The following is a 25,367-nucleotide window of genomic DNA, read 5'->3' on the forward strand; positions in this document are numbered from 1 at the left end:
TGGAAAATATGTAAAAAAGCTCAATGGTGGAGATTCGTTAATTCTTTGGTGAAAAAGCTAGAACATTTAAATTGCTCACCGTCAATTTGAAAATATGTGTTGGATTTTGGGTTTTACTCAATTCGTGGTGATAACGAATTTAAGATCATAAACACAAATTTGTTGTAACCATAAACCTCAGTGATAATATCTAAGAGTCTCAAGGGTTACATTTATAAATGTGAAAGTTATGGAGAAGTAGTGGGAGGTGGTTCCAAAGAAATAATGTACCTCTACTATACGAAAGTGACCAACAAGTCAACTCTTAACTCAATGTGAGAAGAGTAAGGTAGCTCTTGACTTATGTGAATGAACAGCCTTATTGCGAAGAAACGATTGGTGTTATCGATTCATTAAAGCTTCAAAATAGAGTCTTTGAGGCTTTGGTCTTCATGCAGCAACATGCTTCTAGGGACACTTAACTAGTGCATAGATTAGAAAATTTATACCTGCCCCATCATTTAAAATTTAAGATCACCAAGATATTAGCCTTAAAACTTGCTCAATTATCTAATATTTTTGGTATTTTTTATTATTTTACGAAAAGAAATAAGTAACGAAAACAAAGAAATTATTTTAGTAATTTTGTTTTTCTGCAAAAAAAACAAAAACAGAAAGAAATAAAATATTTTTGAATTTTCGATTTTCTGAAAAAAAAAAATAAAAACAAAAAGAAATAAATATTTTTGGGTTTTCAAGTTTTCTGAAAGAGAAATAAAAATAGAAAAAAATGAAAGCAATAAAGAAAATGTACAAAGGATACATGAAGTCCCGAACCACGAATGAACAGTAGATTGCGAGTCACTACGAACATTCACACTGATTCGCAGTGTCAACAATTGAGTACGAGTTACTGCGAGCGTTCACACCAATTCGAAATGTGAGCAATGGACTGCGAGTCATTGCGAGCGTTCGCACCAATTCGCAGTGCAACCAAAACTTTATGATTGCGAAGGTGGTTTAGGAACTGATTCAGCATCTATCATTCCTAAGCCTTGAAGAATTCGATTAAAGGTTTGTTCCGGTAAGGCTTTCGTGAAGATGTCGGCCAACTGATCAACGGATCTAACAATGTGTATCTCGACATTTCCATCTTCCACTTGATCTTAATGAAGTGATACCTCAGTGCAATGTGTTTGGTCTTTGAATGTTGCATTTGGTTGTGACATATGCGAATGGCGCTCTCAGAATTGCAATACAAGGGGATTCGCTTCATATTTATGCCATAGTCACGAAGCCGACTTTGAATCCATATAACTTGTGAAGTACAAGAAGCAGCAACTATGTATTCTACTTCAGCAGTTAATAGGGAGACGTAAGTTTGCTTTTTAGATTGCCAACTTACAAGTTTGCCATCAAGGAATTGGCATCTTCCCATTGTACACTTTTGATCTAAACTGAAACCTCTGAGATCAGCGTCTAAAAATTCTTGAACAAAGAAACCTGAACTTGAAGGGTACCATATTCCTAGCGAGGATGTTCGTTTGAGATACCTGAAGATATTCTTAACAACCGTCATGTGGGGTTCGCGAGGATTCGCTTGAAACCTAGCACAATAGCAAACATAAAATATGATGTCTAGACGACTAGCGGTTAGATACATCAATGAACCTATCATTTGACGACAAAGAGTCATATCAACAGCTGGTTTGTCCAGAGACGGTGTTAGTTTCGTTCCGAATTCCATTGGTACCTTCACCATTGAATCTCTCACCATTCCAAACTAAGAGAGTAAGGCCTTTGTATAAGCCTCTTGATTGATAAAGATACCTTCCTGACTCTGTCTTATATTCAAACCAAGGAAAAAGTTAATCGGACCCATGGAGCACATCTCAAACTTAGTTTCCATTAGCTTTCGGAACTCAATCGTAAAGCTGGGGTTAGTTGATCCAAAGATGATGTCATCAACATAAATTTGGACGATCATCAAGTGGTCACAATCTTTCTTGCGAAAGAAGGTTGGGTCGACCGATCCTTGTATAAATATAGCCTGTTTTAAAAAAGCGAGTAAGAGTTTCGTACCAGGCTCTTGGAGCTTTCTTTAGACCATAAACGGCTTTGTCCAAAATGTAACAGTAATAAGGATACTTTTGTTTACGAACCCTAGTAGTTGTTCCATATACACTATTTCTTCTTGTTCCTATTCAAAAAGGCACACTTGACATCCATCTGATATACTTCAATGTTTTTGTGTACTGCAAATGCCAAGAAGATGCAAACAGATTCCATCCTAGCAACTGGTGCGAAGGTTTCTTCGTAGTCGATTCCTTCTTCATGGCAATACCATTTAACTATGAGTTGCGTCTTCTTTCTTATCATATTTCTCTCTTTGTCTAGCTTGTTACGAAATACCCATTTTAGAGCAACAACTGATGCATCCTTTGGAGTGGGAATAAGTCTCTAGACCTTGTTTCGTTCAAAATTCATTGAGCCCCTCTTGCATTGCTTGCACCCAATCAGAATGATCAAGAGCAATTTGAACATTTTTAGGTTCAATTTTGGAGATAAATGAGTTGAACATGCAATATTCCACTTTAGAGAATAATGTAGTCCGCTTCACCTTTTATTGTGTTCTTGTAAGAACTTCAAGAAAAATCCTTTATTTTCCTTATAAAAAGTTATGTAGCCTTAAATCCCAAGGCCGAGAGTATGTGCATATTTTGTACTTATATTTTTTTTATAATGGTAATGTGTTTCCAAAGAAAATCCAATATTTTCCTTATACAAAGTTGTGTAGTCTTAAATCCCAAGACTGAGAGTATGCAGTTTTAGATAGATAAAACCCCTTTTTAAAGTAGAATTTTCCCGTAAACTTGAAAGGTTGCTAACTCCCTATGTGAGTCGTTATAACCATACTATAACAAGAATTAACCTGCTCCAACGTTTTTCAGACGTCAAGATCCTACGACTTTTGTCACTCGTAGACCTGCAATGTCACACCCCAAAACCAGAATGGCGGAAACATTCCGGGGTGGAGGACGTCATGTATAGCATCACAAGCAATGTATAATAGCAATCATAGCAACGCAACCATTACATTGAATACTTAAATAAAAATGTTTACATCAATTTGGAAATTGTCTGAAACTTGTTTGGATTTCATCATACAGAATATATATAGAATATAAACATTAAACTCTTATTGCTCCAACTCCTCAAAAACCCAGCAGGTACCTGTCTACTGATTTCCTGAGAATACAAGCAGTTTAAAAATATCAGCATAAAGTTGGTGAGTTCATAAGCAGTAGTTTGTAATGAAACTTGTTGATGAGCTAGCAGAAATGTTTGTATAGTTTTAAGAAAATCCGATATTTTCTTTAATGAAAATGTAGTGTTATCAGTTCTGTAGTAAATCATGAATATCTATATGTTTCCAAGAAAATTCAATATTTTCTTTAGTAAAAATCTAGCGTTATCGATTCCATATAAAACCATGAATGTTCGTTACTGAAAACTGTAGTGATATGCGAAAATACTACCTCATGTGACTAGCCTAAGCCAATCATGATGTATAAGTATTTTGTATGTGGAGCCATTTTATAATTGGTTCTATTTGAAAACCCTGGCTTTGGCCAGTGTACATAGTGTGTTTTAGTTCTATTTAGTATAAATAAAACCGTTGAAGAGTGTCAGATTGTAAACTCATAGTGATTTGTACATAATGTGAGTCGTATAACCATACTTGATATGACTAGAGACCTTTCCAACATTCTTCAGGCATCGAGTTAAATGACATTTGTCACCCTGGGCATGCCTGCCCAACTGTAGCTAGCAGTTCGGGTGTGGGATTGTCAGTCCCGAATAGATCTATTCACAAATCTCACGCTCTCCCTCTAGGAGACTCTGGTTATACTATGATAGGATTTATCCCTATACACCTAAGGGTACAGTAGTGAAGTAGCACCTCACAGTATCGTACAATCTAGTTTACATGTAGTGTAGTAGCTTTCTACCATAGTGAAAATCCGAATGTATACCATTCGTAGTGATAATTACAGTTATAAAAATGTGATAAAGTAGTGATGCAAACTGTAAACTACTTTTGTCTTAGTGCATACGTTTGGTAGTGAAAGTTTCTATACTTGTTATGTTTATAAAAATCCCAAACTATACCGATTATAGTTTGCATGTATAACGTAGTGAATAGCGAATCCGGAAAAAAAAACTATGCAACTTTAGTGAAAAACGACCCTTATGCTAAACACAGTACAAAAGGGTCAAAGTATGAGAATTTGCATGAGTTTTGAAAACATTTATGTTTAACTTGTATTCCCCCTGAAAACATTAAAAATACAACAAATGTAGGGGTATGAACTCACCTTGGGTAAGTGGTTTGATTGAAGGATCGATACGAAGAGCCGGGTGTTCAAGTGAAGCCTTGAACACGATTCGATCCTAATAAACATGCAATGACACATAAACGAGTCAAATGAAGGTATTTCACTACTAAATACCATTGGAATTCACTCTAGGGACTTGAAATTACTTGCACCAAGTGATAGGACCTTGTAGGATTGAGTATAGGGGGTGTATGGCCACTTGTAGTGTGTGTGCGGCCATGGGTGTGCGGCCGTACACTCATGAAATGTGGTGTCTTTGAAGTGCTCTCAAGGTCCATACTCACATCCATGAAGTGTTCAAGGTCTATACTCAATTGAAGTGCAAGATAGGGGTCCTAAAGGTGGGTTTATGGCTCTAAAATGAGTGTATAGTCTCACACTTGGAGTGTGCTGCTGCACAAGGGTGTCTGCGGTCGTACACAAGTGTGTGCGGTCGCACACCCCTCAAAATGATGCCTAAATTGTCCATTCCAAGGTACAACAAGGCTAGAGACATGTCTACATCGATTATGGAAGCTAAACTCTCACTTTGGAGGGTGTTTTAAGGGTGTGCGGCCACCCTAAGAGGGTGTGCGTCCGCACTCACTTCCAAGCACGAAGAACATGACATTTTTGCACACTTAGAGTTTGGATAGAGTGGTCTTTCATGGATTGTAAGCTAAAGGAAGAAGTACTCACGTTCTTGAAGCTTTGGAAGGTTCAAAGTTAGAGAAACTTGACAGGAAATGAGGTTGTGTGCTGCCAAGGTGCTATAGGAATGAAAGGAAGGGGGCTACCCTTTATATAGGGGTAAGGGTGCTGCCCAATAGTGAGTGTGCTGCCAAGGGAGTGGGTGTGCGGCCGCACACCCGTGTGTACGGCCGTACACTCCTTCAAGAGGTGTGTATGGCCCAATTTTCTCACTATTCAACACTTCGACTCATTCCTAAACTCAACCTTGGTTATATATACAAGCTTAGAACACTCAAATGACCCCTTGAATAGCACTAGAAATCGACAAAACAAGTTGAATATTGATTGAATTGATTAATTGTACAAGATTGAAATTCCGGGTTGTCACATGCAGGTCCCGTTGTAGCTAGCAGTAAAGTGTGGGGTGTCAATCCCAATATATATCTATACACAATTATCACGCTCTCCCTACAAGAGATTCTGGTTATAACTAAAAATGAATTTTAACCCGTACTCTAAGAGTACAATTGAAGAATTGTCTCACAACTTAAGTTAACTAGTTTACGTATAGTTTGAATATAAAACCTTTTCCATGGTGGAAGTGACATCACCCTTTGTGTAATAAATTCGTGATGTGAAATCCATAAAGTATTACTATTATAGTTTATCATATAGTATATGAAAAACCCGTTTTTATTGAGAGTAAATCCTTTTCCATGTAGTATGCTTGTATTGTAAAATACATAAACTATACTTATTGTAGTTTATTGTATGTGTTCGAAATGAATGAAAAACCTTATCATGAATGACTGATTTATGTTTATGATGATAAACTAACAAGAAATGCATCAAACAATTAGAAACTTATTGTTATGCACTTTGCTTAGCATACTACAAAGTGTTGTTAATATTGTAAGCTATGTAAGTAGTCTTTAACCTATCTATACTTTTTTAGAAAAATCATACGAAGTCGAAAACTGAATCTGTAAACTCTGAGAGTTTATAAAATGTATCTAGTATATTTATAATTTTTATTATGATTTTTAGAAGTCCCTAACTTGTGTGAAAATGTTCATATTCACAGACTGGTCCGAATTCGTTTCCAAAATGATAGGCAGTTTTGTAAAAATCGCCATAAATTGCAGAAAAATCGTATGGAGATGTGCAAGTAGTCATTTTAAAGGTATCAACCTGAACTATTTTCATATTAAAATTTTTTTGAAATATATTAAGTTTAAGTTGGTCAAAATAGTCTGTGAATAGGACTCAACTTTTCTGATGAAAGCTGTTATTTGAATTTAGTTAAGTTTTTGGTGTATTAACTTGTATCCCCCCCCCCTAAATGTAACATCCCAAGTCAGAATCAAGATTTCAAGGGAGTAAAGTGTAAATTAAGTCAGGGACTCGATGAGTAGGTCCTCTTGTTCGCCGAGTCGGAGCGGGATTTTGTCACGGGTTAAGTGGCCAACTCGCCGAGTCGGCAGATGGACTGGCCGAATTGGTGCTGAAGGGAGAAAACCCTAATCTCGGGAGTTGTGCCCTATATAAAGCACATTATAGCCACCCTCAGCCACTTTACTGCCCATTTGAGTTCCAGAAACCCTAATTAGTGTGTGTGAGCCTCCATTGTTAAAGTTTGAGCTTGGAAGAAGAATTTAAGAGGAGGAAGTTAGAAGATCAAGAGGCTAGCATCAGGAGATCATTGTAGATCCTGAATCTACTCCTTCTTGGGCACATTTCTGAGGTAACAAGTCGTTACCTTGAGTTTTCTCCTTCTAGATCCATTCTTGGTTGTTGTTTTGGGAATTTTAGCTTGATTGGAATCCATTTCGGGTTTAGAGGTTAGATCTGAAGTTTCAACTTCAGATCTAGGTTAATAGTGAGCCATGGAAGCTTAAAGCATCAGCCATGGGGCTTAATTTAGAGTATCTTTGTCCCAAAACCTTCTTGTAGCTTGGTTGGAGCTTGTTGAGCCTTTCATGCACGTAAAGTTGGAAACTTTACGTGTGAATCTGGCCCTAGGAGTCCAGATCTATGTATTGGAAATAATGATATGGCCTGAAATCGTCTGAATAAAGATGTCATGTTTGGACTCAGCGAGTTGGAAGAAAAACTCGGCAAGTCTGTTGAAGATTGCCTTGGACTCAGTGAGTCTGGTCGTGGAACCCTAACCTTTTCTGGTTAAGCCTCGAATCAGTAAGTCGAGGGACGACTCAATGAGTTAAGCAGGATGGGACTCTGAGATTGTTGGACTCGACGAGTCTTGGGGCGACTCGGCGAGTTAAGCCGTATTATGGGAGTTTCTGAGTAAAGGAACTCGACGAGTCGACGGGTTGACTCGGCGAATAGGGGCAACCAGGAAGGCAGACTTTGACTGAGGACTTTGACTTTGACCAAGGGTTGACCAGTTTGACTTCCAAGGGTATTTTGGTAATAGTGGTATTTATTGGATTTGGTTATTGATGGTGTTCAGCAGTTGAGCTCGAGTCGGTTATCGGAGCAGCATGATCTTATCTGTTCAATCGGCAGTTGCAGGTGAGTTATTCTCACTATACTAAGGAGTCTAAGGCATCAAGGTCGGCCCATTGGATTTGATATCCTAGTAGTTATTGATATGTTGAGTTGAGTAAGTAATGTATGTCAGTTGATATGCTAGTCGGGTAGATCTGTAGGACTGCCTATGATACTGATTGATTACCTGTATGTGCATTCATCTGTTACATGTCGACATGTTATGTGGGGTGGTTTGAGGTTGTACTGCTCCGTGCGGTAGCCAACAAACCCGAGAGTATTCCAGATATGAGCTGAGGGCCCGGTAGGCATTCCAGACTCGTACTGAGGACTCGGGAGCATTCCAGATACGAGCTGAGGGCCCGATACGTATTCCAGACTCGTACTGAGGGCTCGATGGCATTCCAGATGCGAGTTGAGGGCCCGGTAGGCATTCCAGATGCGAGTTGAGGGCCCGGTAGGCATTCCAGACTCGTACTGAGTGCCCAAGGGTAGTCCAGCTTGTAGAGCTGTGGACCCAATGCACGCTATTCTGTTTATGATATGATATGATATGTGTATAGTATTGTGGTTGGTATTTTTGGGGTAACTCACTAAGCTTTCGTGCTTACAGTTTTAGTGTATTGTTTCAGGTACTTCAGGAGATCGTGGCAAGGTGAAGGCGTGATCGTACTGCTCCTCATGTTTTATGATTTACTTGATATGGTTCTGGGGAACACTCTGATGTTTAAACTATTTTGAAAAACGAATGTATGAACTTAATGGTTTTTGAATGAACTAAAATGTTTTAATTTGGCTCGAATTTTATGGTCGTTACACTAAAACTTGAAGAACACATGAAAATGTAGGATCACCTTGAGTGATTTCTTAGGATGGATGTTGAAGAGAAGAAGTTTTCAAGTCAAGAACACTTGGGAGGAACTTGAAGATTTGAAGATCTAGTAACAAATATGACGATATTTGTGTGAGAAATCCATGAATTAAGTGAAGAACTGTAAGATAATCAAGTGTAGAATGAAGTTAATTACCAAGAGTAGATGAGAAGTTCAAAACTTCCTGGAGAATCTCGAAATCTTGGAGAGAATATAAGAGGAAGTAAAAGTGTATCTTGGGAAGAGGAGAGTGGGGTTTTATAGATGGAAGAGTGAGGGATTAGAGAGTGGGCTGATGGAAGAGATTTGATGGAGGTATGGGAAGATCTCGAATTGACTAGAGTAAGGTGGGAATAGTGACATGGAGTGGGTATGGGAGGTTGCTTGTGTCATAGATTTATGGAAAAGTCAACACTCCACCTCAATATCTTATCCAATAGATTTTATTCTTAGACTAACATTTTCCCTGAAAGCTGATTAAAATATGAATATATAGGGTCTCATATGCCAAAATACAAGTTTGGGTGAAAATCCCGCGTTAAAATCACGAAAAACGAGCTTAAAACAAAGTCGAGGTCGAAAACCGGGAAAAGATGCGAAATCTGCGAAAATCCGAGTTTAGGGTCGAAGGTTCGGTCCTTGGATGCTTAGAACCGAAGGGAGTGTTCAGCTGTTGATGAGAACCAAGAGGAGGTTCGGTCTGAGCAGCATCGCAGGCGAACACGAAAGAGGGACCGAAGGCGAGAGTAGGTGAAGGCGAAGCAATCCGAACCGAATGTGGCTTCAGTCCTAAAGGCCGATCCGAACCATAAGCGAAATGGAGTGAAGGTACCTGAGAGAGAAATGGACCTAAGGCTCTGTTCATTTCGGTCCTAAAGAGGTTTCGGTTCTTAAGCTAGTTTCGATTCTAAAGAGAGGCTTCGGTTCTAATAGTGACTTCGGCCCTATATGGCTGTTTTACCAATAAACTTCCCGTTTTGCGTGGTTTTTGACTAAGTTAAGGGTCAGGATGCCCCGAATGATTATAAAAAGTTGAGGGAGGTTACGAGAGAGATTTGGGAGAGATTTGAGAGAGATTTGAGATAGAGAGAGATAGAGCGAGAGAGATTGAGGGAGACTTTGTTTGTGACCTTTGCGAGTGTTTAACTTCAAAATGCAAGGTTTGTAAACCCCGTTTTGCCTTGTTATGAGCGTTAAACGCCCCCCTAAGTGTATGTATTAATGTTTTATCGAGTAGTTCCATCACTTACCCTAATTAGGGTTTAGATTTTCTGAACACGTGAAGACTCAAAGTGATACTTTGCATTAAGATAGTGTGTTGTACAATAGTAAGCACGATGTAAACCCTAATATACAAGGGTTAAATGAGTTGACCGGTTTGACTTGTTGACTTTATTTGACTTTGACTTGACTAGAAATTGACGGTTGTCACAAATGTCGGCCCATGATTTGTTATGTAAGGATGCTAGATGTCTGCATGACTCTTGCATGTGTTATGTGCTTATATGTTTACCAGGAGGGGCCCGATGTCAAGCAAGGCCCGATGGCTATTCTGTTTTATCTTTGTGATTATTGCATGTGTTATGTGTTTATTTGTTTATATGTTAATATGTATACCAGTCGGGGCCTGATGACTGACAGATCTGTATACCGAGCGGGGCTCAATGTCGGGCAGAGCCCGATGCCAGGAGGGTCCCATTATGTGTTTATTACATATGGTATGTGGTATTTTGGGGAACTCACTAAGCTTTGTGCTTACGGGTTTCAGTTTATGTTTTAGGTACTTTTGGTTCGAAAGGGAATAGACCGGGATGATTGCAGAGCACACACCACCTCATTCCTCATTTTTATGATTACTCTGATGTTTGTGATGTATTTGATACACTTTGTTCCACCATGGTTTTATGTTGATGTTTTGGGATAATGGTTTTATTAATTTAAAAACGAAACTTTTTTGGTCTTAATTTTTGGGACGATACAGAACTATATTGTTTTGAGGTGCTCTCAGTTATATTAGGTAGATTACATATTGATGTTATTCTTATTTTGGATGGTGTTATTCAACACATTGGAATAGGTGGTGTGTGCTTATTAAGGTAAACATTTTTTTGTTGTCTTGTTCTTAATAAACTTTTAATACGTGCTAATTCGGAAATGAGAGATATTGACTTGGATTGTACTATTAGGGGGTGTTTGGTACAGGGAATTAAAAATAGAGAAAAGGAATTGATTCCCTTTCTCTTGTTTGGTTGATACAAAAAATAAATAATTGGGAAATAAATCAATTCCCTTTCCATCTTATCCATTCTCTATTTTTAAAAGAGAAAAGAGAGAAAAGAAAAAAGAGGCGTGACCGAGAATGTCAAAAAAAAAAAGCGGAGAAATCAATTTGCCCCCCATTCGAACCCCACTATGTGCAATCGGTCAAGATTTTGCAATCGATCAACACTCAAAAGGTTTCAAGCCGATTACCATGCAATCGGCCCACGTAATTTTGATTGCCCTACATACGATCGATACATAGGATCAAGTCTTCACAGTACTGTCGCTTCATTCACGCACAGCTTCTTCTTGGGCGATTTTGGCATCATCTTCTTCCGACCGTAGGTATGATTGTTAATCTTCTTATGAATACTTCCAATTCAAGAATTCTAATTTCGAAATTGTATTAAAATCTTGTTATGATCGATTCTTCTTATGATTTGGAATTGTGTTAAAATCTTGGTATGATCGATTCTTTGTACCTGTTTGAATCCTATTTTTGATGTTAAAACATATTCATGACAATCGATTCTTCATATGTAAAAATTAATTGTGTTTGGCAATACTTGTAGATTAGTTTTTTTAATAATGTGACAGCACTTTCTTAGAATTTTGCCCAACTTTGAACCTTCATAAAATCTTCATAAGAGCTTGGAATTAGGTGATTTTCTTTCCAGATTGTAGCCCTTTGTCTTGGCTATGTTTTAGGATCAAACAACAGCTTATTTGGCTAATTTTTGGCTGATTTATACAAGCCTAAACAGGGGCTGCTAGTTTTTTTTTATAATGTGACAGCACTTTCTTTGAATTTTTGTCCAACTTTAAACCTTCATAAAATCTTCATAAGAGCTTGTAATGAGGTGATTTTCTTTCCAGATTGTAGCCCTTTGTCTTGGCTATGTTTTAGGATCAAACAACAGCTTATTTGGCTAATTTTTGGCTGATTTATACAAGCCTAAACAGGGGCTGCTAGTTTTTTTTTATAATGTGACAGCACTTTCTTTGAATTTTTGTCCAACTTTGAACCTTCATAAAATCTTCATAAGAGCTTGGAATGAGGTGATTTTCTTTCCAGATTGTAGCCCTTTGTCTTGGCTATGTTTTAGGATCAAACAACAGCTTATTTGGTTGATTTTTGGCTGAGTTATACAAGCCTAAACAGGGGCTGTTATTATTATTTTTTTTAATGTTTCAGCACTTTTTTTACAATTTTTGTCAAACTTTGAAACTTCATAAAAACTTCATGGAAGCTCGAAATGAGGTGATTTTTTTCTCAAATCGTAGTCCTCTGTCTTTAATACGTTTTTAGGCTCAAGAAAAAACTTATTTGGTTTGGTTTTGGTTGAGTTATGTAGCTCCAAACAGTGGCTGTTAGAATTTTTGTACAACATTTCAGATTTTTTTTTAGCTTTTTTGTCCAACTTTGAAACCTTATAAAATCTTCATACGAGCTCGGAATACGGTGAAATTTTTTCTCGATTGTAGTCCTATGTGTTGTCTACGTATTAGACTCAAGAAATCGCTTATTTGGTTTGGTTTTGGCTGAGTTATGCAACTCCAAACAGTGGATGTTAGGATTTTGTAATATATTTAAACATTTTGTTTTTTAACTTTTTTGTCCCAACTCTTCCTTGTTTGTATATATGTAGATGACTCGAACACCATTGCAACAACGGATTGTACGAAATAGACAAAATGTTATGACATCCGTCGTAAGAGCATTTTATGCAATGTATGTTATTATTCGTTGGTGGATGATGTATGATTTTGCTATGAACCGTTTAGAAAAAGCTACAATATTACGGCAAAAATACTTAATGAGTTACCATAATGGACGTGATAGTATTCATGATATGGTTTATAAAAGTGATAAAACAAGTGTGGTTAACATAAGAATGAATAGAAATGCATTTACAAGACTATGTGACATGCTTGAACAAAGAGGAGAGTTGAAAAATAGCAAAAACATGTTAGTTGATGAGCAAGTTGCTATGTTCTTACATGTACGTGCACATAATGAAAAAAATAGGATTATAGTAGAAAGATTCAAAAGGTCAGGTGAAACTGTAAGTCGATACTTCAAGTTAGTCTTAGATGCGATATGTCGATTACATAAAGAGTTCTACAAGAAACCCGTACCAATACCCGATGATGAAACCGACGAGAGGTGGAGGTGGTTTAAGGTTAGTACTAAATTAATATAAATTTATTTAATTCCAATATTAATAAAAAATTTGTTTATGTACAGGGTTACTTAGGAGCATTAGATGGAATATATATCAAAGTTAAAGTCCTTGCAGCGAACAGAAAACCTTATCGAACACGCAGGGGTGAGATTTGTACTAATGTACTGGGAGTGTGTTCGAGAGATCTTCAATTTATATATGTACTAGCGGGATGGGAGGGTTCCGCAGCAGATAGTCGAGTACTCCGTGATGCTATTAGTAGACCACATGGTCTTAAAATACCTCATGGTATGATATACATAAAATATAAAGCTACATAATATTATTATCAATACAGTCTAACTAAATATGTAGAATCTATTGTAGGAACATACTACCTTTGTGATGCGGGTTATAAAAATGGTGAAGGTTTTTTAACACCTTATCGCAGACAACGTTACCATCTTAATGATTGGTCTCGACCACCTACAAATGCTAAAGAGTTATATAACATGAGACACTCATCGGCAAGGAACGTAATAGAAGGATGTTTTGGATTGATCAAATCTAGATGGGCTATTTTACGTGATAATGCATACCATCCAATAGAATCTATGCCACGCATAATCATTGCATGTTGTTTGATGCATAATTTCATACGTACAACCATGACTGAAGACCCCCTTGATCAAGAAATCCCTGTTAATCATACACAATTTGGAGATGAACATGACAACATTATTTCTACCGTAGAGACATCGCAAGGATGGACTGACCGTCGAGATCTTCTTGCTAATACTATGTTCACTGATTGGAGTGCAAGCCGTGCCAACAATTAATTTATTCCATGTTTTTATGTAAACTTCATTTTCTTTATGTGGTGTTGATATTATGTTTAATGATTGAACAACTCTATTATTATTTCATTATTCTTGTTGATATATTATATTTATTATGTGGTGTGATAATATTTCTTTAGTTTGGATCTATTTGTAACTTTAATAAAAAAAAAGTGTTGTTTAAAAAGAAATAAACAAGGTAATAAAATATTTCCATTTCACTGCATAATACAACCAAACAAGAGAAATGATTTTCAACAACATTTCTCTAGTGGATTCTCAGTTCTACCAAACAGTGTAATCAATTCTCTTTCTCTAGCTTAATTCTCTTTCTCTGCATTTCCATTCTCTACTGCAATTCCATTTCTCTGTACCAAACGCATCCTTAGTCTAATATGTTTTACACATCTAAAGGAAGTGAACCTTGTCTTTTTTTTAATTGTGTTATGGTAGTGGAAATATGACAGCAGGTGCGGGTATGGGTGGAGATTGGTTTTTCATTTGTTTGTGTCCGTCACATATATGTTTTAGTGGAATAAATCGTTTTCTATCACTCAAGTAAAGCATGGTATCTTCGAATCGGATCTTATGACATTTCTTTGAGGGTTTTCATTCTATTGAAACGCTTTGATTTTCGGATAACAGTCTTATTGGAGAATTGATTTTTTATAACATATCCGAGTTCTCTTTTAATTGGTTTAGTTATAGAAATTCTAAAGTTAATTATAATTAAAATGTGTGGGTTAAAAATCTCATTATATAATTTTAAACTATCATTTTTTTTTGCTAACCTCTATCAAGATTTTTTATAATATTCTGTCGTTCCAAGAAAATATCAAATCCATATATAATAAATAACTAATGAACAGTAATAATAGTATAGTTGTAAAAATCACTAAACAATATGGCTAGTAAGTTTATTTGTATTATTTTGGTAAATATACTCTTATATAAATTATCACATATAAAAGACAAAATTGTAAAATCATGGTTTGCAAAAATATAAGATAGGATCCAAAAAATTTCTAACTTGCATGGAATATCCAAAATCATGAATTCCGCATGGATTTGTTCCTTGATAAATTTAAATGATTTATTTTGCCCTTATTATTTATTTTTTACTTTTCTAACTACTAATATTCATATTCTTTTAATTAAGAATTAAACAAGGCCTAGAAACACCCACCATGCCCCTCCACATCCATCTTTCCCGCCGACTCTCTCTTTGACTCGCTAGTTTCTCTCTCTCTCTCTCTCTCTCTCTCGTAGATGTACCTTTGCTCCTGTATACCCAACACTTGCACCTCTAACAACCCCTATCACGGGACAATTCCAAAAAGGAAACCTAGTGTTGCCTTTGAGTTTTGATAAGATGTTCGCTGCATGGTCAGAAGAAGAAAAAGAGATGAAAGATCTAAAAGTTTTATCCCAAATTCGTTTGGACACTTGTCAAACGATGTATTGTAGGATGTTCAGAAGAAACTTTAGCAGCTTCTTTATGACTAAAATTGGAGCAAATATCGATGACTAAAAGCTTTTAAACAAGTTGCACCTTGTGTCTATTTTATTTTTTGCATCGTTATTCTCGTTGGTGATTGTTTATGTTTGATATCTTAGTTCTATTCCGCTTGAACTAATATTATTCTTAGTTATTGCGTGTTTTTCCATTCATGTTTTCTACAAAGCTCCCTATCACACACACACTTGTTAGTGATGGGTTTTGGTCATAAGACATCCTATGTGCTCATACAAACCCTAAAGCTTGGATCTAGGTTTCTCTATAGTACATACTTTGAATCCAAGACTATGAACCCTAATTCTAGCATATGGAAATCAGAATTCACATGTAAATAGGTTTAAGAACATACCTTGATTGTTATATAGCAATAACAATCCAATTCCTCCTTGAATTGACCTTGGAAAGCTGAGAGTCACAAGTGTCACTCCTCTAATGGCTTACAAACACCATAAGCAAGTGGAGAAGGTATAAAGAGAGAGGAGGGAGGTTAGAATTCGTCCTTAGGACCTCTTGGGAAGGGTTGGACGAATTCCTAAGCCCTATGGGGTTTATATAGGTGTAAAGATTAGGGTTTTAGTCCTTATCCTTATCTAGTTGCTTGTCCACCAAGCAACCATAAGATAAGTCCTAGAAACCCTTATCCTAGTCGAATTCTAAGGGATTTACACCTCAAATTCGTTCACCATATATATAAGATAATCCTTACCTTATTTTGTAACTATCACATAATTACAATTCAGCCCCTCTAGTTTAATTAATTACACTTGATCACAAAATTAATTCTTAATTAATTATTGACCAATATTAATTAAACAAATATGATTTCTCCTTTAATATATTATTCTTATAACATCTTAATAAATCATAATAACCTCTCTCTCTTTATTTATTTCTCCAATCAAGTTGCTTTGGTGAAGGCAACCCAAAAGGACCATGCACCATCGGGTCAAGTACATACCAAAATAGTTATGGACTTAGACACTAATCCAACAGTCTCCCACTTGGATAAGTCTAATAACTATTCTGCGTATGACTTCGGATCCCGATCTGCAATCATAGCTTTCCAAAGCCGCTGTCAATTCTGATCATATCGAATACGCGTGTCCTTAGATAAGGGATCATATATTCCTCCATTCTAGATATCATATGAGATATGATTTCAAATCATTCTCTTTGTACTATATCTCGATTTCCGATTTATGACGACTGACTAATTGAACAAATCAAATTAGCCCTAGCCCGGCCGAGCATTTACGTTTGTCATCACTAAACCATCGAGGGGCCCAAAGATATTGCTTTTATTCTACTTTGGATAAAAGGAACGGATAAAATTTGATACAATGCTCGCTTGCACTCACCCACTGAATTACACACAACAATATGTTTTATAACACCAAGTTACTGGTGCGTTTACATATTATCAATGTGCAACCGATTCGCAAGATACAACTCACACATCTCGGTTTCAAGAATATAAGATGTTATCGTCTCACCAATCACTCGTGATACAATTCATGGAGTGATCCAAGTGAGCGTGGGTTTAATCCAATGCTCAAATCATATTCGTAAGCACTCATGAACGTTGCAGCAAACATTTGCTTATGTCTAATACTTTTCTAGACAATCCACACACCAATTCACGACAGTCTTCATTCATATCTACTTCCAACATATGAACGACTGTGGCCCGTTTGAATAATTCGATTATTCGTAATAAACTCAATTATTCTGGAAGTCAAAACATGCAAAGTGAAACACAAGAATAATACTAATCCCATATGGCCTCAAACCTTTGAGTATAAATAAAACACCTTTTATTTATCACCATATCGATTACTCATTATTTGTCGTTTCGGTTAATCAACTTCCTACTTGAATTCCAACACTTGTCCCATGCTCCTAGCATGCACACAATATTTACCTATGGTTCTTACTTTGTGAAATAGATCATATTGAACACATTTCCAATCATTCTCATTTCTCAACTCCAAATCCTTTTTCCATAAGTTAAAGAATATCAAATTCTTGCTACTTATAGAATATGCTAGATTCTAACATTCTATGCAACTTATCCTTTCGTAATGTCACTGCACCAAAGTCACAAAGACTATTGCCAATGATATTACAAAGTCCTCTATCGGAGATTGTTACAAGACAATTCCATAGACGTGATGTCTCTCACTCAAAGTGCTTTCTTTGAACATCCTTTTGCATAGAAGTTTCTAATCTAGTCATAGATTTCTCAATATTCAATTCTCAATATGGACACACTTCCATATGTTCCATATGACAACTCATTCTTAATAGAATCTTATCTATTCGTAATGATGTTGATACGGTCCATCCAATATGGAAACATTTCCATATTTTCCAATACTATACTTCCAACTACTCACAAGCGACCAATCCTCGTCGAACTTGGATTGTCCTTTGATAGTTGTTTAATTATTTTAGTCAAAACCAATTCTAGTCCCTTTTCCCTCTAAATGCGCTCGACATTTGGAAAATTTTAGAATGGTCAAACATTAAAGCATTTGCAATCGATCCTATACCCGAAGCGTATGGGACACGACGCATAATGTTTTATTTGCTATGTTCTCAAAATTCGAATTGTGAAGAGGGATGTCGTAATCATAATCGAAATTTTAAGAACACACTTTGTACCTTCGACTAAATTTTATTAACATTTCTCAACCTAAACCTTTAGATTTGAAATGAAGCATAATATTCTCTCCCTTAATTATAGCAAAACAACTCTTCAACTATTGCGACTTTGCAAAGTATGACTCATGTTTTCTATAATTAATATTGCTAACCTTGCAATACTTTCCTTAATAATCATAAAATCATAACATTTATGCTCCCACTATCATGATGATTATTATAAAACATAACACTTATGCTTCCATTAGCTTCGACATGTATTCATAAACATCTTAACTTTCAGAAAACAATACTTATTGAATTCTTAAGTTCATGTTTTTAATACTTAGTGCTTTGATAATCCTTTATCAATGCTTCTTGAACTTATACACCTTTGCCTTCGATAGTTCATATGTGTGTCTAAACAATTAAGACTAATTGCCAAACCTCACAATTCAAATTATGGAAAGGGATACCGTAACCATAATTGAATTCGAGAATGCAATTTTACAATCACTATCTTCTTAAAATCTTTCTTAGTGAAAGCATTTCCTCACAATCATTTTCATGAAGGAGGAAATCTTATGACACTTAGATTTGAGCGGTGTATGTGTTCCTATCCATGTGAATTTGTTAAAACCAAAGTTTACGACAAATTCAAACTCATATGGACCGAACTTTCTTAATCTTGATTTCTTGCCTTTATGGTAGCACAGCTGCCCACCATGTCTTCCAAGTAGTTAAGCAGCTCACCCTTTCCTATCAATGTACCTTTCATTGATTAAGGTGCTTTGCCTTTTATGCGTTCAAAATGAGAACTCATAGAACTTACATGCATAATTAACTCGATTGGACTGGCATAGAAACCAAAATAATGTCATCACGATAGGTAGTAAACCTTAACTCGTGTGCTAGTGATGATCGATAAGGTTTATTTGGTTTGTTCTTGAAACCTTTCAAGACCATTAAGACTCCCACTGACTCCTTGACATATAAGATTCTCTTGTCATTAACCATTTCTTAACAAACAAATATTCAAGAGTTAGTGTAGCTTTTATCAAAACACTTCATAAATTGGTCCAAGTTGGTCTTTGTCTTATTCAAGCCATCACAACTTTCCACATTTTATGAATGTTATAAACCTTTAATACTTTTCACTCATTGCCACAATCTTAACTTTAAGACTTGTTATTGGAACGAAGTATGATAGACTTCTTGATTTAACCATTTCTTCAATTTTTGATTCCTCTTCTCAAACATACAATTGTACTAAGACTTACTTAGAGGATCAATTGAGATATGGTCCTTAATCATTAAGACCTATCATAAAACATAAAAGGTACTCTCCCTTCTTCTTAGAATGGAGAAACTTTTATCTTTCTGCCTACTTGATTCTTCTTATTCGTTCTGCTATCGATTTAAACATTTTCAATCAATTCAGAATTACACTTAATCTTGTAAGTATAATCATATTTACTAAACATTTAGTAAATCATGACGAATATCTTTGTTACTCTTATGGTGGACTTTGATCAACACGCAACTATGTGTGCTCGATCTTCTAGTCCTTCACTTGACACTTTGTCAATGAATTAGTCTAATTTCCAAATACGAAATTTCTCATTCATCGTGCATCCATGTTGCATGATTCCAAGTTTCTGTCCAATTGAAACTTGGGCGATGAGAAACTCTCCCTATTTGGTAAATTCTTGACTTTTCATAACACAATAAGAACCAAATCCATTATTGCTAATAATAGAAACACTTTAACATCAATTTTTCATACACGTCATTATAAGGATAAATAAAATTTAAAATCAAAATTTATTTTATTGCGGGAAAATTTGTCCTTACAATGCAACTCATTGAAAAACTTATGCTAATACATCTTTCTTAGCAATCTAATTCTAACTCTAAGTAGTAGCTCAAGAATCTAATCTTCGAGAAATGCGATCGAAATCCATTCCTTCACGGTTAGATTCTGCTCACTTCTTCCCTTAAGCTTCCTTTCTTTTCTTCGATCCTACAAAACATCAATTGTAATCTTATCACATTATGTATTAAGAATCTATAATAGAAGCTTAAAAGAGTTAGTTAATGGATTTTACCTATCTTAGAGCCATACGTTTCGACTCTCCCATCTCTTAGATCTCTTAGGTAAATAGGGCAGCTTCGTCTCAAATGCCCCTTCTTTTGGCAATAAAAGCAAATCGACTCTTCTGGAATAGGACATGCAACTACTTCAGACATCGCCTTTCTCTTATGATCAAACTTTTCGATCATAGCATGTCTTTCGTTGCCATTGTCTATATCCATAGAGGTCTCGAAGGCAGATTCACCAATCAACTTTGCTTTTCTATTGCGCCAAATCATTGCAGATTCAGCAGCAATAAGCATATAGGTGAGATCTATAAGGGTCACGTCGTAGTTCATCATATAGGACTCTCTTACGAACTCACTATATGAGTTGGGAAGTGACTGAAGAACCCAATCAACAGCCATTTCCTCACAGACAACGGATCCCAACATTCTTAACTTATCAATGTGTGACTTCATCCCTAGGATGTGTGCACACACCGGCTTTCCTTCTTTATGTTTACTTGCCAAAAGGGCTTGAGTGATCTTGAACTTTTCAAGCCTTTGAACTTGTGGGTTAGGGAGAATAATTGGAGGAGGAGGAGGAAGTGAAGCATGATCTCTTGTTCCTCAATCGAATCGTGGAATATCATCTTCAAGTGGAATGCTTGTTCCATGGGATTTGAGAAGACCATAGTTGTCGAACTTTGACATCTACAATACGGGAGAAAACGAATTCACGTTAGTTGATTGATTGAGTCCTTAGTAAATCACCCAAATGAGATACTAAGGCTAGGACCCAACACAATATTCTACAACTCGGGAGAGGGATGCCGTAACCCTAATTACAGAATATTTGAAGGTAAGTGAATGACGATTCACTAATTTCCACCATGAAAAACGAAAAAGAAATTTAAGTTTTAAATCTATGAAAACTCCTAGATCCTTTGAGATTCATTGAACTTTCAATGGCATGTTTAAATCTCGATATGCCCCTCTTGTTTGTGACTGGGATGCCGAGGATCACAAAGCGGGTGTGAATAACCATGCAAACTTACATGGTGCCCTCACATGTTACAGTCACCTATTCGATGTGCCGGTAAACCACACACGCTCCACCGAACTATGACAAACATTGAGTCACCCTTTGCTACCTTTTCTTAGACCCATTTAGTGTGCCGGTTAACCACACACGCTCCACTAACGTCTTCGCAAGGGCACAAAGTGTAATTTCATGGAATTGCATCAATTCACTTTTGCCTAAGTAACTAAGATTGGGAATTTTATGAAAACATTTAGTTACTTTAGTAATTCATTATACTTATAATGGAAGGTTTCGTCCTATCCTACCCGTTCGGCTAACGACCCTCCACTAGTCAAGAGTGCGGTGGGTAAGAGTGGATACCCATTCAATCGCCATTTTATAGGCAATTTCCTTAAACACCCCTTATAGACCAGCTTCGTGAATGAGGCCTACTAACGGTAAGACTGACTTTTAGTTATACATATATATAATGTTAGACTTTTAATGTTATATATAATATAGGGTGTATTTTATAACTTTTAAAATACTATGTGGTTAACTTTAACAATTACACTTTTAATTCTATTAAATGGTTAACCTAAACTTTTATGGATTTATTAAACCTCTTTTAATTATACACCTTAATTAATTAATAAAACCATAAGGGTGTGATTTGAACTTTTTCAAAACAATACTAGAGTTTTAGAATTTAACATTTCTAATTAAACTTTTAATCAACTTTTAAATTCCAAAACTTGAGGGCAAGTTTTGAAACATTTCAAACCATAAGGGTTTAGAATTTAAATATGCATCAAAATTAAACTATTTAATCAAAATTTAAATTCCAAAACTTGAGGGCAAGTTTTGAAACCTTTTTTCAAAACATTAGGGTTTTAACTATTTAAATTTCAAAACAACAAAACTTTTGGGTTCAAATTTAAACTATAAAACCTAAAGGGAAAATTTGAAACTATTTCACAAGATAATTCAAATCTAAATTACAAATAATCAAACTTTATCTAATAAAACAAGTGATTATCTAAATTTTAACAATTATCTTCTATTTAGGTAAGGATAATCACATAATAATGAAAAAAACTCGGATTTCATCACAAAAACATGTTTATGGTAATTATCCAAAGGCAAAACAGGAAGAAAATCGCGAATCTGAGCTGTCAGACCCTTTGACTCGTCGAGTCTGGACCTGAACTCGTCGAGTACAGCTGACTCGGCGAGTTCACCAAGTGACTCGGCGAGTCAAACATTCAGAAACTCAAAAAATCGATTTTCAGTGCTTATTTTGATCAGATATGCATCAATACAATAGAAACCAATCAAGGCTCTGATACCACTGATGGGTTTTGGTCATAAGACATCCTATGTGCTCATACAAACCCTAAAGCTTGGATCTAGGTTTCTCTATAGTACATACTTTGAATCCAAGACTATGAACCCTAATTCTAGCATATGGAAATCAGAATTCACATGTAAATAGGTTTAAGAACACACCTTGATTGTTATATAGCAATAACAATCCAATTCCTCCTTGAATTGACCTTGGAAAGCTGAGAGTCACAAGTCTCACTCCTCTAATGGCTTACAAACACCATAAGCAAGTGGAGAAGGTATAAAGAGAGAGGAGGGAGGTTAGAATTCGTCCTTAGGACCTCTTGGGAAGGGTTGGACGAATTCCTAAGCCCTATGGGGTTTATATAGGTGTAAAGATTAGGGTTTTAGTCCTTATCCTTATCTAGTTGCTTGTCCACCAAGCAACCATAAGATAAGTCCTAGAAACCCTTATCCTAGTCGAATTCTAAGGGATTTACACCTCAAATTCGTTCACCATATATATAAGATAATCCTTACCTTATTTTGTAACTATCACATAATTACAATTCAGCCCCTCTAGTTTAATTAATTACACTTGATCACAAAATTAATTCTTAATTAATTATTGACCAATATTAATTAAACAAATATGATTTCTCCTTTAATATATTATTCTTATAACATATTAATAAATCATAATAACCTCTCTCTCTTTATTTATTTCTCCAATCAAGTTGCTTTGGTGAAGGCAACCCAAAAGGACCATGCACCATCGGGTCAAGTACATACCAAAATAGTTATGGACTTAGACACTAATCCAACAGTTAGGTCATCTTGAGTTCTAATGATAAGGTTAAATATCTCATCGACGGTTATACAGAAATGATAGAGTTGTCTTTGAAAACATATTAAATCTAAACAAGAACTAAGTTTTTTTTGGTTCCACAATGAAGAAGAAGAAAATCACAGGTGCATGCCGATCATCAAAGATTGTTACCGATCAGAAATAGAATCACCTTGTTTTTTCAACAAGATTACCAAATGGAATCATGTTCTGAGATGGTTAACAAATTTTCCCTTCAATCAACAGCATGGGATATGAAGGTGCGTGTCACACCCCCGAACCGGACGGCGGAAACGTCCGAGAGCTCTTGTGACTTAAATTGAATACCATCACAATGATTATACATGAATCATAACATCATTCATCAACATGCATTGAAATAGTACAACTGATATTGTTTACATTCAGTACATTGTTTTAAACATTACAATTCCATAACATAGACTGTCTGATAGATAATTTAAACAAAACGCCATGACATTTCCTAAAACTTATTCTTCGGTTTACCTGTTACCTGAGAATACAAGTTATTTTGAAAAACGTCAACATATGAAATGTTGGTGAGTTCATAAGTAATGTTATGGGAAAAAATGATTTTTGTGAAGTTTGAAAAAAAAAACCCAGAAAATCCGATATTTTCTGAAAAGAGTATTTGTTTATAAAAAGTGTGAAGATCCGTAAATATGCGTGTCGATTTTTAAAACATGTATAATTGTTGAACTTTGTATACATCACATAGGTTAAAATGTTGAACTTCCCGGGAAAACCCGATGTTTCCCAATACGTAAATCACATGACTTGTTTATTGTTATACCGGTACGACGATTGTTTTTGATTACCCAGGTGACATTGGATTAATTAAGGTTTGTGAGTTGTTACAATCACGCATTAATGAAAATGACTAGTTTATAACTACAAATTACGAGCGATCCTTAAGGCGTCGTCCGTACTGCTCACATAATCCAACCACCCTGACTTCTATTGATTAACGCCACAAATCTGATTACTCGAATTCTCATAAGCCGGTCAACCGAGGAGAAAGGAGGGTACGAAGCCCTCTTTATTTCCATAGGTTATTCAAGGCTATCGGGAATGCGAAAAGCACTTGGCCCAAATCGCATTTGACTTCTCGACGTCACTAGCAGTACTAATGGGCCATTAGGGCCAAATAGCACAATAGAGCTATTGAAAGTCCTTTTACATGAAACTAGGTCATAGAAGGCCCATTAACATGTAAGCGCGTTCCCTTCGGGCCCAAAGATCATGTTATTGGGCTAGCAAGGCCCAACAAGCACGATTTGAAACTTTCAAGCCCAAAGATTGAATGTTGACTCATCGTAGTTATCGCGTGTTTATTGAAATCCTATGATTTATTGACTTTTGTTTTGTTATTGATTCGAGACCGAATCAATTTGTTCTGTAACGATATTGGGTGTTGAGTGTGTATTTGTTCTTATGCTTCGTCGGTAGTCGTGGGTCTTGTATTTCGTCTTAATGAATTAATTTGTTTAAAAGTAAGATTTTTACTTTTTCACAACCTTTCTTTTATAAAAATAGCAATTTTAGTCCTTTATATAAAAGAATTTCATTTTAGTCCTTAAAACATTATTTTGACACTTTGGTGTCATAAACTTGTAGAAAAGACATTTTTGCCCCAAATTTTGTTTTGTAACAGCTTTAGTCCTTCCAGAATAAAGTTTTCTCAGTTAAACCCTCAATTTCGCAACTTTGACAGTTTTGGCCCAAAATAGAAATTTTTTACATTTTTTATCCTTTTTGAATTTGAAAAGCATTTTTGACCATTGGAATTGTTTTATTTCACTTCAAATCCCCTATTTTACATAGAGTTGCATTTTCAGCCCCTTAAATTTGGAAATTTCGCATTTTGAATCTTATTGGGCCGAAAAGCCCAAATTTAGCCCATTACATTCAAAATTTACGTTTAAGCCCCTCCAAAAATGTTGATGTTCAGAAAAATTATCATAGAAACTTTTTGGACACTTTTGACCCTCCAGAAATTATAATTTGTCGGTTTGGACCCCAAGTTTTGTATTTTTGACAATTTAATCCCAAAAATGAGTTTTATGTTCAAGTATGTTCATCCTAACCATATAAACTATTTTTCTTGACTTGATTAGTATAAAATAGTTTAGGTTATGTTTATTTCCTTCCCCATGTTTTAGATCTCGGTTTTACACACTTGTTGAATAACATATTCATCACAAACACATC

At 35.8% G+C, this 25,367-nt stretch overlaps 1 protein-coding gene across 1 annotated transcript; it reads right to left on the minus strand.

The window, feature by feature from the left end:
- Nucleotides 1-610: 610 nt before the first annotated feature.
- LOC145076591 (secreted RxLR effector protein 161-like) lies at nt 611-1,726 on the minus strand. The gene is made up of 2 exons (XM_079022409.1): nt 1,161-1,726; nt 611-632 (listed from the first exon to the last, which is right to left on the minus strand). The coding sequence occupies exons 1-2, from the start codon at nt 1,724-1,726 to the stop codon at nt 611-613; spliced, it is 588 nt and encodes a 195-aa protein (XP_078878535.1).
- Between the last annotated feature and the right edge of the window lie 23,641 nt (nt 1,727-25,367).

This window comes from Lactuca serriola, chromosome 9 (genome assembly GCF_051521515.1).
Source record: "Lactuca serriola cultivar US96UC23 chromosome 9, Lser_US96UC23_V15, whole genome shotgun sequence".
In the NCBI taxonomy this organism is placed as follows: Eukaryota; Viridiplantae; Streptophyta; class Magnoliopsida; order Asterales; family Asteraceae; genus Lactuca; species Lactuca serriola.